A 13,068-nucleotide genomic window follows, 5' to 3' on the forward strand; every position below is an offset into this window, starting at 1 on the left:
GGTTAGTTCCCTAGTATCGTTATATAGATTTCCCCTCTACTATTGTAACTGTTTTCTTTGTCATGTTTTCATTGAAAATCATATCCTAGAATATTTTCCTGTAACATTCCTTTGAATCAGTAACACTATAATTTGGATTTTTGTTATTCCTTCACCTGCTTTACAGGTCTCAGAGTACTTGGAGTCTTTCACAAACCTCTCTTTCCAGGCTGTTTTTTATTTTTCATTGTTCATTCTGAGCTTATTTGAATTTGTCATACTTTGTGATATTTGTGATGTTTAGTACTGATTTTGCATATACATTTAATGATTTCCCTGTCATATAAAGTGTGTAAAAGTGTTAAAATAAGGTTTTCTTCCTTTTCCTTAAAGTATAAAGTTCTTCTCTATGTATCCCAATCATATAGATGACTAGTTGTTTTTCTGTTCTCCATATGGAATGAAGAATTTATCTATTTTCTATCAGATGTATATGTGAGTATTCAAAATATGGCACAGATCTTTATTCTAGGAAGTATTTACCAAAAAAAAATGTGTTTATGTAATAATGTACTAAGTATTAGTATAAGACATAAGATAAGATAGCAGTATGATAATTTTAGTACATCTACATATGAATGCAGGATTAATTCATGTGTTTGCAGATTAGTGGAGCCAGAATCCAGAGATAATAAAAACTCTTCTCTATTCCTTTCTTGCTTTGGAATTTCAGAAACCACTGACCATATTAAGAACCTGAGATAAAAGGAGAAAGCAAGAAATAATTTGAATGCTGGTAATCTACACTGCAGCAATTCACAATAGTGTGTTATATATAGAAAGAGATCAGTCATTGTTTTCAAGGCTGCTAAATAAAACTGAACTCTTGGAATGGCATGCCACTTGACCTTTCCAGGTTTCACCAGCAGTATTTAACTTGTTTGAAGGGAACACACTTGCCTGTGTCTCCTGTTGACAAGACAGTTTCTCCTGGTAGTTCCCACAATGTTCAAAAGGTACAAGTCTCTTGCTTCAGAACGCAGGATTTCTCCAGGAGCTACACGGTCCATACTGAAGGATGACATGAGAAATTTTCATTTTTTGTCGCAATTTATACTCTCAGCAGGCCCTCTAAAATCAGCGTCAGCAGTTAAACATTCAAAAACTACTCACTTTGAGATTGAAATACTTGATGCTCAAACCAAAAAGCAGATATGTATTGTGGACAAGGTGAGTTTTCTTTATTTATTTGAATTTCTCTTTTCTGCCTCAAAGATCATTGATCACTTGATTGATGCTGAAAAAGACGATACCAAAATATATTTTGGGATTTTCATACCAATTTTATGATGAGTTGGGTGGATACTTTAGCATATACTTTAAAGTATGCTTTGCATACTTTTTTTCTGTAAAGGATATCCACTGCATCCTTCATATTCAATTTAAAGGGTAGCTAAAAATTATAAGGTTCTGTTTTTTTTCCTGACATTGGGGGCATTGTCAGGAGGTAAAATTTCACTGCTCACCTTCTCAGCCTACATGACATTTGCTTAGGTTTTTCTCTTCACTCACTTCCTTGCATATTCAAATTTCCATAGTTTTAATAGTGTTTGTAGAAAACAGCAGGCAAAAGGCACTAAAGTTATTAAAATAATATTTAGCATATGGGATAAAATCCAGCCATTTGAAAATTACTTAGAATTTATTTAATTGCCTACAGTGTTACAGTGTTTAGGAACTTAAATTACTGTTTAAAACTACAGAGTCTGAGTTCCTAAGAAGCATGTCTTGCTTAATATATCATTCTTCTACACTCATATTACTGATGTTTCACTAAGGAAAGATGAGATATATACTTCTTAGGTTAGAAAAATAACACACAAATATATATGTGCATTGTAGATAGATGTGTATGTGCAATCTTCCAATCATCTTCAGTTTTGCTAAACTTTGAAAAAAATATGAGTACTTCAATTTATTATGGGAAAGACTGACATTTTAATAAAACATTTATTTTGCTCTAAAGACATGTTGAGCAAGTTTTTTGCTATTGTTCTAAAATAAAATTCAATCACTGATTCCATTTATCTATGCTTTTTTTTTTTTATGCTTAAGCATTTATCTATGCTGTTTTTTAGCTATGTTTCTAGATAAGAGGAAAACAGGAGAAACTATTTACTTGCTTTTAACTACCAAGAAGATAATATATACCTTCTTATTTAGTAGTTAAACACTGTGACCAGTCTATTAGTTGGAAAATACTTCTATTTACAGGTGGGAATGAAAGAACTTTTACAAGTATGAAATTCAAAACCTTTACTTCAGAACTCTAAATCATATTCTTTCTCTATAGTACCATTAGAGTCATGTATAAATTATAAATATGCATTATGTATAATATATTTTTAACTTACAATCTTCAGGCATGTTACAATTGAAGTATCTCATTAAAATATTTGATTTTTTATATCTTAGGATAAATTTTGAAAATAAAACTACTATCAGAAGTTGTTGATGTTTGTAGGTTCTCACTACTGAAAACTGAAAACTTACAAGGAAAATGTAGTGAAATTAAGGTGGAATAAAACAATAAATGGAATAGATATTATGTTGGCCAAGGATTTCCAAAGAACATAATTCTAAAATGAGATGTTATTGTGTCTTTTCTGATATGTGTATAAACTTTGACATGAAATTCATTATCAAGTAATGAGAAAATGTTGAGCTCCTAAATATTTCCCTACTACATTTAAATTTTCTGTTATTTAGATTTTTAAGAAAAAAAGTTTGCATTTTTAGGTATTAATTAAACTGCACAAAATTGAAGCATACAGAAAACCAGTATTCTTTTCAGATAAGGATTTGTTTTCAGCACCTCACATTTGAACTCTAAGAGACCCAGTAATTGCATCTCCAATGGCAAATCTTTAGAGGAACTCAGTAGGCTAGCTACAGGATTAATTTAGGATTCCTCACAGCCTTTATCGCACAATCAACATGATCTGATGTGTATCTTGCTGCATCTAAATCTTTGACTTGTCAGTACAATGGGTTTTGTTTTGTCTTGTTTTAGTTTTGCAATTTGGTCAACTGTCTCATGATGATGGCAAGACATATAAAGAAAAAAAATCTGGATTAGTTTGCTAGTTTGCTTTATGATTGTAAACATGAGAAAATAGTGTTTGCCATCTAACACAATTTTTTCTTAAACAAATTAACAGCTATGTTAATAGTAGGTCATGTTAATTGCCTCTCACTATACTTGGCTCTACCTAGTATGTAAAAATCGTGTTACTTAACGTTGGTCTCTGTCTTTCAGTAAGTGTAATAAAAGTTATAAAGTAGTAAAAGTTAAAGGTCATACATTTTGGAACTAAATATATTGAGACCAAATACCTACTACATCAATCATATCTATCAAACACTCAGGAAAATCACTGAAGTGCTGATCACCAGGACTCCTATTTAGAACATAGGTTAATAAAATCTATTTTATAAGCCTATGGTGAAGAGTAAGAATAAGATATGCAACACATTTAGCATAGTGTCTTGAACATAATAGAGAAAAGCAATGTTTTTTAGCTTAATAATCATTTGGAGGGAGAAATTTAATATGCCTACAAATTCAAGAAAAAATAAGCGATGAAACACTTGAAAGTTACCTATTGACATGATTTGTTATAATATGTTATATATGAATTTTCAAATATGCATAGGATGTATGTATTTTAGTAATATGTGCTGAACTCTAGTAGAAATTTTGTTTGCATCTAGAAATTACAACTTTAACTGGGGAATGGGCAAAATATTTGCTCAAGGTATTCATAAGACAAAAATATTAAAAGAATTCTTTGGATTAAAGAAAACATATTGAATCACGTTCTTTTATTCACACACACAAACACCCCAGGAAACACAAATTCTTCTATTATCTACTCCAGCTTCTATCTCATTTTTCTAATTACTTTCATTGTGGTCATGATGTCTGTCCACATTTTCCTCTTTTCATTCTATTTTAAACCCACTGCCTCCATCACTTCTCAGAACAAGAACTTGCTGAGGTTTGCCAGTGAGGCAGTGATAAACACCTCACTAAATCCAAAGGTCAATTCTCAGGCTTTACTTACTCAGTACACGGATACCATTTGCCACTGTTAAGTACACTGTCCTCCATAAAATATATTTGATACTTGAGTTCCAGGAAAACACATGCAGTTTTAAAAAACCAATGTCTCTGACTTCTTCCTTTTCTCTTGCTGCTTCTTTATTAACTGACTTATTAGATGTGGACTGTCACCAACTCAGCCATCAGGACTTTTCTCCATGTTTAATCATTTACCTACGGAATGCTATAGCTTTAAATATCATCTGCCTATTGATGACTCATAAACATGTAATCATAGTTTATCTTTTCCCCTGAAATGCAAATCCATTTATCTTTGTGTCTATCTATGTATCTATGTATGTATGTATCTATGTAGCTATGTATTCATCCATCTCTCTATCCAGCTATTTGGATCTTTACTAGGAATCTCAAACTGAAGTATCTAAAACTGAACATTTGGTCTTCCCTGAAAATTTTTCCACAGAGCTTTCCAAATCAACAAATAGCAACTACACCCTTCAAATAGGTCAAGCCAAACATTTAGAGGCATCATGACTGGCCTCTTCATCTCACAGCCCACATACAATCCATCTTCATCATGATACTTTAAAATATATTCAGACTAACAAATTTTCACTGCCTCTCCCACCAGCACTCCTAAATCTTCCTCTGCTCTGTCCTTAGCACATTCAATATATTCTCCTCATAGCAACCAGAACGAGACTGTTAACCCATGTCAGAGAATCTTTCTCCACTCATAACTAGTCAATGTGTTCCTTTGGGTCTTTACTTCCTGTCACTTTTTCCTTGGGGCCTCTCCTGACTACCTACTTAAAACTGCAAAATCTGCCATTGTTCTCTATTATCCTTCCCTGTTCTACTTCTTTAGTAAAACCTAGTACTATTTAAAATATTGTTTATTTTCCTTTTTTCATTTTGTTTATTATCTGGCCTAACCCTATTATGTTAGCTTCACAAAGTCAAGGATTTACTTTTTTGTTTGTTTTGTTTTGTTTCACTCCTGTGTCTATAACACTTAAAACAGTGCTTGATCCAAAGAAAGAACTTTATTCAATTATTTATTGAATAACTCAATGCCTGCTCAAGAGATATGTGGATTTGACAATGCACTCATGTTTAGCAGTGGTAGTTTTGGGATGGAGGAGTATGTTTGAAAATGCTGTTTTTTACTATTTTCTCAATCTAATTTGGGCTTCCCTTGTAGCTCAGTTGGTAAAGAATCTGCCTGCAATGCAGGAGATGCGGGTTCAATCCCTGATTTGGGAAGATCCCCTGGAGAAGGAAACGGCAACCCACTCCAGTACCCTTGCCTGGAAAATCTCATGGACAGAGGAGCCTGGTGAGCTGTAGTCCATGGGGTCATAAAGAGTTGGGCACGATTGAGTGACTAACACTTACTTAAATCTAATTACAAATTAAATAAATGTAAATATATTTATAGAAAATCATTTAATTAAATCATTTCACTGAATGCCCAAATTACTCTTGACTTGCTCCCAAAAAGAAGTATAGAATTTAACTTTGTATTGTGTATAATTTGCCAACAAATAGTCATGTTCTGATTACAGAAGCTAACAAGCCTTTCATAAAAAGGCAATGGATATGGGAATATTTAATTAGTATAGTTATTTCCCATGAATATTTAAACTGAAGATAATTTGACTATCTTGTTGTCCTTTAGTGGCTAAGTCCTTTCCGACTCTTTTTGCAATCCCATGTGCTATAGCCCATCAGGCTCCTCTGTCCATGAGATTTTCCATACAAAAATACTGGATTGGGTTGCAATTTTCTTCTCCAGGGTATCTTCCTGACTCAGAGATGGAACCTGCGTCTTCTGCACTGGCAGGCAGACTCTTTACCACTGAGTCACCAGATCTGTGTGTGTGCGTGTGCACTAAGGCGTTTCAGTGCTCTCTGACTCTTTGTGACCTTGTGGACTGTAGCTCTACAGGCTTCTTTATCCAAGGGATTTTCCAGAATATTGGAGTGGGTTGCCATGCCCCCCTCCAGGGCATCTTTCCTACCCAAGGATTGAACCCGTGTATTTTACATCTCCTTCACTGGGAGGCAGGCTGTTTAACATAATAGTAAACTACCTGGGAAGCCAAAATGATAAAAGTGAAAAGATTTAAAAAATATTGTTAAGTATCATTCTACGTATTTTTGGAACATTAAAAATACACATGAAAAGTACATTTTTAAAATTAACAATGAGTAATTTCTAGTTGCTAACTATTCCCATTTCACTTCTATTTTTTTGTAAATGTCAGAAGCTTATCTGGTGACAAGTGAATGATTCAAGAGCATGGAAAGAACTCTAAAAAGCTAGGCTCGTTAACATTTCCAATATCATCACATTCTTTTTTCTTTAATCTTTTCTCCAAGGAACTTGACTTCAAGAGACGTCTATCTCCTATTTTGTATATCTATGTAAAATTGTCAAAAACTTTTTAAAGACTTCTTATGAATAAAATACTCAGTAATTCACCAATCCTTTGAAAGACAAAAATACCAGTGTTCACTAGAAAACTGTGGAGAAAATAATAGGCTAGTAAGATTTCATAAAAATTGTACTTTTAATACTTAGGTTACAAAATTTGAGAATTCTTAATGTCTGACTTTGCCACTTTTAACATTTTATCTTGGATGTGTAATTTAGTGTATTTGTGCCTTAATTTGCTAATCTGTAAAATGAGAATGACACTTGCCTTAAAATGGTCTAATGGCAGTTTTCAGAATTTCATGCATATGCAAGTACCAATATCTTCCTGTTCTTCCATTCCTCCTCTTCTTTCTCCTTCTCTTGTTTTCTATTCCTCTTTTCTCCTCTATCTTTTCACTCTCTTCTTCCCACCCCTGCTCTCTTTTTTCTCCTCTCCACTTCCATCCCCTCCATTCTATTTCTTATGATGTGGCATCATATAATTGAAAGTTTATGACTTTTGAACTCAAATATATCATATTTCAGTATAAATTTGTCCTGTGCTTTTTTTCATTTTCCTTGGATATGGTCCAATATATCTGTCCCTTATTATCTTTTCCTAGAAAAATATCTAGATATTATTAACCTTCTTCCCCTGTATAGATAAAGAAAAATTGGCACAGAGAGTTGAAAAGAAGAACTTAGCGTGTTTTAGAAACAAATTTTGAATCTGGTCAATATACATTCTGTGGCTTGCTCTTAACTATCATACATTATTATGTGGAAAATTATTGACCTTTATTAGCCAAAATTCTCATTTTCTATTTATTTCATGATTGAGGCATCTGACTTCCAGTAAATGTGTTTCAGGCCATTGGATCTATTTTATAAGGATGTCTACTTGCCTTTCCACTTAACTTAAGGAAAGACTGTTAAGCATATTAAAACATATTTATGGTCTTCCCTGGTGGCTCAGACGGTAAAGATATATATACATAAAATAATATTAGTTAATATTCAAACCTAGAAATTAAAAATATTTAAAATTTTCTCTAATAATAAAGGCAAAATGTGTTTTAAATGTTCTTACTTTTAAAAATTAAGAAATTGACTTAGGGCAATATCTTTTTTTTTGCACTAAATTAAAAAATAAAGTATAATGAGTAAAAAAATAAAATTAAGAAATTGAGATGAATGGTTCCTCCCAAAAGAGGTAGTTAGCATAATAATTTTGTATGAACCCATGGGATTCCCAGTGCCCACTCTTCTTAATTGAGAATTCCACAATGCAGCATGCAGTTCTGATTTCAAAATAATCCTTGTTTAATATTTTCTGCCCTGACTTATATTTCTCTTAGAAAAGGTAGACCTATCATGTATATTTGTTCATGATATGTAGACCAAATATATAATGTGATTAAAGAGATAATTTAGGGCAATGATTTATGCCCTGAAGTCAGATATGTTTGTATCTGCATTTGAGCTTTGCAGGTCATTGTCTTATCACCTTAACATATTACTTATTTATTCTGATTCTTGGTTTTCCAAGTAGGGTAAATATCAAACCAAAGTAGGGTAAACATCTATCTTCCAGCAGTATCTGTGGATTTTATATTTCTATGCAAAATGTTGTACCATGTTTATCACACAGTTATTTGTCTGCAAATGAACATTATTTTAGGTAGTGGCAATAAATTTTAAAATATTATTCCACTGAAGTGGGAAAATAACTTCATCCTTTTTTTTTATGACTGTAAAAATTTAGGCATTTCAAAGATAGCTATTATTATTCCTTTCTGAAATGATTAGTAAGGGCTCCCCTGATAGCTCAATTGATAAAATAATCTGCCTGCAATGCAGGAGACCCCTGTTAGATTTCTGGGTCAGGAAGATCTCCTAGAAAAGGGATAGGCTACCCAATCCAGTATTCTTGGGCTTCTATTGTGGCTCAGCTGGTAAGGAGTTCGCCTACAATGTGGGAGATCTGGGTTCAATCCCTGGGTTGGGAAGATCCCCTGGGAAAGGGAAAGGCTACCCACTCCAGCATTCTGGCCTGGAGAATTCCATGGACTGTATAGTCCATGGGGTTGCAAAGAGTCAGACACGACTGATTAAGAAGCACTAGAATTAGAAAGCATAGTCACAGGGACACATCTATGCAGAATCAATTTCTAAAGTCTACATCCCACTCTCATACTCCAAATAATATGCATACTTACTTATACTATGTTACACCAAGAGAGATGCCAATAGACGTACAAGCATTTCATGTCACTTTAATAGTAGAGAAAAAAATTAATGTACTCTATAAAACTATTCATGAATGGCATTTACAAAACTAATATACACTGTTGTAAATAATTAACTAATTTATGTCTACACATTTCAATTTTCCAATTGTATCACCATCTAAGAGAATTGTTTATGTTTACAGTAAGGCTAAGACGTCATTTTTATCTTCTAATACATGAGGTCATTATACTCCATTTAGAAAATAAAATAGCCACTATGGAAAACAGTGTGGAGATTTCTTAAAAAACTGGAAATAGAACTGCCATATGACCCAGCAATACCACTTCTGGGCATACACACCGAGGAAACCAGATCTGAAAGAGACACTGTTTATAATAGCCAGGACATGGAAGCAGCACTGTTTATAATAGCCAGGACATGGAAGCAGCCTAGATGCCCATCAGCAGATGAATGGATAAGGAAGCCGTGGTACATATACACCATGGAATATTACTCAGCCGTTAAAAAGAATGCATTTGAATCAGTTCTAATGAGATGGATGAAACTGGAGCCCATTATACAGAGTGAAGTAAGCCAGAGAGATAAAGAACATTACAGCATACTAACACATATATATGGAATTTAGAAAGATGTTAATGATAACCCTATATGCAAAACAGAAAAAGAGACACAGAAGTACAGAACAGACTTTTGAACTCTGTGGGAGAAGGTGAGGGTGGGATGTTTCAAAAGAACAGCATGTATATTATCTATGGTGAAACAGATCACTAGCCCAGATGAGATGCATGAGACGAGTGCTCAGGCCTGGTGCACTGGGAGGACCCAGTGGAATCGGGTGGAGAGGGAGGTGGGAGGGGGGATCGGGATGGAGAATACGTGTAACTCTATGGCTGATTCGTGTCAATGTATGACAAAACCCACTGAAATGTTGTGAACTAATTGGCCTCCAACTAATAAAATAAAATTTAAAAAAAAAAAAGAAAGAAAATAAATATGATGATTAGGTTTCAGAGGGTACCTCTAGAAATAAAATGGTTGACATTTACCTGATTCAGTCATTCTCTTACTCTGTATTTTGACATTTTATAGTATCACAATCAAGTATCCATCAATTCAAAAGATATTTATTGATATGTCCAGTGTTCTATTACCTTTTCAAGATAATACATTAACACAAACAGATACAATTCTTAATTTCATCGATTTAATTCTCTCTTGTGGAAGATGAACACTGTAAAAGCAATTTTACATGGAAAAATATATACAATGTGAGAAGGAAAACAAGGTAATTTGGGGTGGTAAACATAGGAAGATTACTTGGTCTGTTGGACAGGAAAGTTTTCCTGGAGAAATGGTGTTTATGTGTGGCTCAGACAGTGAATAAGATAAGAAGTAGGAGGATAAGACAGACACTTAGAGTGTAGAAACAACAATACATGTTGTTTGGTTGTCAAGAATGAGGGACAGGAAGGGTGTAGATATGATGTTAAAATGATGTTTGAGCAACTGAAGATCCTGGAGATGCAAATCCCTTATGATAATACAGTGGAAGAGCCAAATAGATTCAAGGAATTAGATCTGATGGAGTGCCTGAAGAACTATAGATGGATGCTCATGACATTGTAGAGGAGGCAGTGATCAAGATCATCCCCAAGAAGAAGAAATGCAAAAAGGCAAAATGGTTGTCTGAGGAGGCCTTACAAATAGCTGGGAAAATATGAGATGCTAAAAGGCAAGGAGAAAAAGAAATACATACCCATTTGAATGCAGAGTTCCAAAGAATAGCAAGGAGAGATAAGAAAGACTTCCTCAGTAATCAATGCAAAGGAATAGAGGAAAACAACAGAATGGGAAAGACTAGAGATCTCTTCATGAAAATTAGAGATACCAAGGGGACATTTCATGCAAAGAGGGGCACACTAAAAGACAGAAACATTATGGACCTAGCAGAAGCAGAAGATATTAAGAAGAGGTGGCAAGAATACACAGAAGAACTATACAAAAAAGATCTTCATGACTCAGATAATCACAATGGAGTGATCACTCACCTAGAGCCAGACATCCTGGAATGCTAAGTCACATGGTCATTAGGAAATATCACTAGGAAGAAAACAACCGGAGCTGATGGAACCCCGGTTGAGCTATTTCAAATCCTAAAAGATGATGCTGCGAAAGTGCTGCACTCAATATACCAGCAAATTTGGAAAACTCAACAGTGGCCACAGGACTGGGAAAGGCCAGTTTTTATTCCAATACCAAAGAATGGCAATGCCAAAGAATATTCAAACTACCGCACAATAGCACTCATCTCACACACTAGCAAAGTAATGCTCAAAATTCTCCAAGCCAGGCTTCAACAGTACTTGAACCAAGACGTTACAGAAGTTCAAGCTGAATTTAGAAGAGGCAGAGGAATCAGAGATCAAATTGCCAACATCTGCTAGAATCATCGAAAAAGCAAGAAAGTTCAGAAAAAACATCTACTTTGCTTTATCGATTACACCAAAGCCTTTGACTGCATACATCAAAACAAACTGTGGAAAATTCTTCAAGAGATAGGAGTACCAGACCACTTTACCTGCCTCCTGAGAAATCTCTATGCAGGTCAAGAAGCAACAGTTAGAATCAGACATGGAACTACAGACTGTTCCAAATAGGGAAAGGAGTACATCAAGGCTGTATAGTGTCACTCTGCTTATTTAACTGATATGCAGAGTGCATCATGAGAAACGCTGGGCTGGATGAAGCACAGCTGGAATCAAGATTGTGGGAAGCTCAGATATTCACATGAAACCACCCTTTTGGCAGAAAGTGAAGAGGAACTAAAGAGTCTTTTGATGAAGTGAAAGGGGAGAGTGAAAAACTGGCTTAAAATTCAACTTTCAAAAAACAAAGATCATGGCATCAAGTCCCATCACTTCATAGCAAATAGATGGACAAACAATGGAGACAATGACAGACTTTATTTTCTTGGTCTCCAAAATCACTGCAGATGGTGACTGCAGCCATGAAATTAAAAGACACTTGCTCCTTGGAAGAAAAGCTCTGACCAACCTACACAGCTTATTAAAAAGCAGAGACATTACTTTGCCAGCAAAGGTCCTTCTAGACCAAGTTAAAATTTTTCCAGTAATCATGTATGGATGTGAGACTTGGACTATAAAAAAGCCGATCACTGAAGAATTGATGCTTTTGAACTGTGGTGTTGGAGAAGGCTCTTGAGAGTCCCTTGGACTGCAAGGAGATCCAACCATTCAAATTTAAAGGAAATTAGTCCTGGGTTTTCACTGGAATGACTCATCAGTTTGTACTTCCTGGGGGTCTTCAGTTTGCATTATAATGACTCATCAGCTGAAGTTCCAATACTTTGGCCACCTGATGTGACGAACTGACTCTTTGGAAAAGACTCTGATGCTGGGAAAAATTGAAGGCAGGGGGATAAGGGGATGACAGAGGATGAGATGATTGGATGGCATCACCGGCTGGATGGACATGAGTTTGAGCATGCTCTGGGAGTTGGTGATGGACAAGGAAGCCTGCTGGGTTTCAGTCCATGGGGTCCCAAAGAGTAGAACACAACTGAGCGATTGAGCCTGATTGAATGCTTATTGTGGATTTTTATGTTTGCTATTAGTTTGCTTTCTTATTATTTTTCAGACTATGTGAGAGTAAGGGAGGAAGCAAACACTCAAGTTTGTACGTTTTAAACTGGAGATCTTTGTGAGATAACCAGTAAGCAGTTGTGTGTAAAGATGTAGAACTCAGGACAGTGGTCTGGATGAAATATATTAACTTGAGGATTAGAATCATATAGGTAGTCTCTGCATCCTTTGGAGTAGAGAAGACAAAATTAAGAAAGAACAATGTGATAGACTGGAAGGGAAAAGAATCAACTGTAGAAAACTAAGGAATCCCAAATTGTACAGATTTTAAATAAAGATATGAAGAAAATTTTAAATAAAGATATAAATGAAGCGAAGGCTCCAGAGATTTAGAAGAAATATGTCAAATGTTATAGAACAGAAGACTAAGAAAAAAATTGATTTGAGAAATGAGAAATCAGTAGAGTCAAATGCAGCTAAGAAAAACAGAGGAATACTGTAAGTGTCCCATATATTAAAGGTTGTAGCATTAATTGCTGAATTTAATGAGACCACTATAGATACAGTGATTTGGGGGGAATCTAGTCTGAAATGGGGCTGCCAGGCAATGGAGAATAAAAATTTGAGTTTTCTGAAAGGCCCTTCCTTTGTGGGGGGGGATGGGGGGGATGGGGGGTGGGGGGGGT

At 34.9% G+C, this 13,068-nt stretch overlaps 1 protein-coding gene across 1 annotated transcript in view; it reads left to right on the plus strand.

Annotated features, from left to right (window-relative positions):
* Nucleotides 1-984: 984 nt before the first annotated feature.
* TECRL (trans-2,3-enoyl-CoA reductase like) overlaps nt 985-13,068 on the plus strand; it is a 131,624-nt gene continuing 119,540 nt past the window's right edge. The window contains exon 1 of the mRNA XM_065914673.1: nt 985-1,209. Within this exon, the coding sequence (XP_065770745.1) occupies nt 985-1,209 (225 nt within the window). The remainder of the gene's footprint in view (nt 1,210-13,068) is intronic.

This window comes from Muntiacus reevesi, chromosome 22 (assembly GCF_963930625.1).
Source record: "Muntiacus reevesi chromosome 22, mMunRee1.1, whole genome shotgun sequence".
NCBI lineage: Eukaryota > Metazoa > Chordata > Mammalia > Artiodactyla > Cervidae > Muntiacus > Muntiacus reevesi.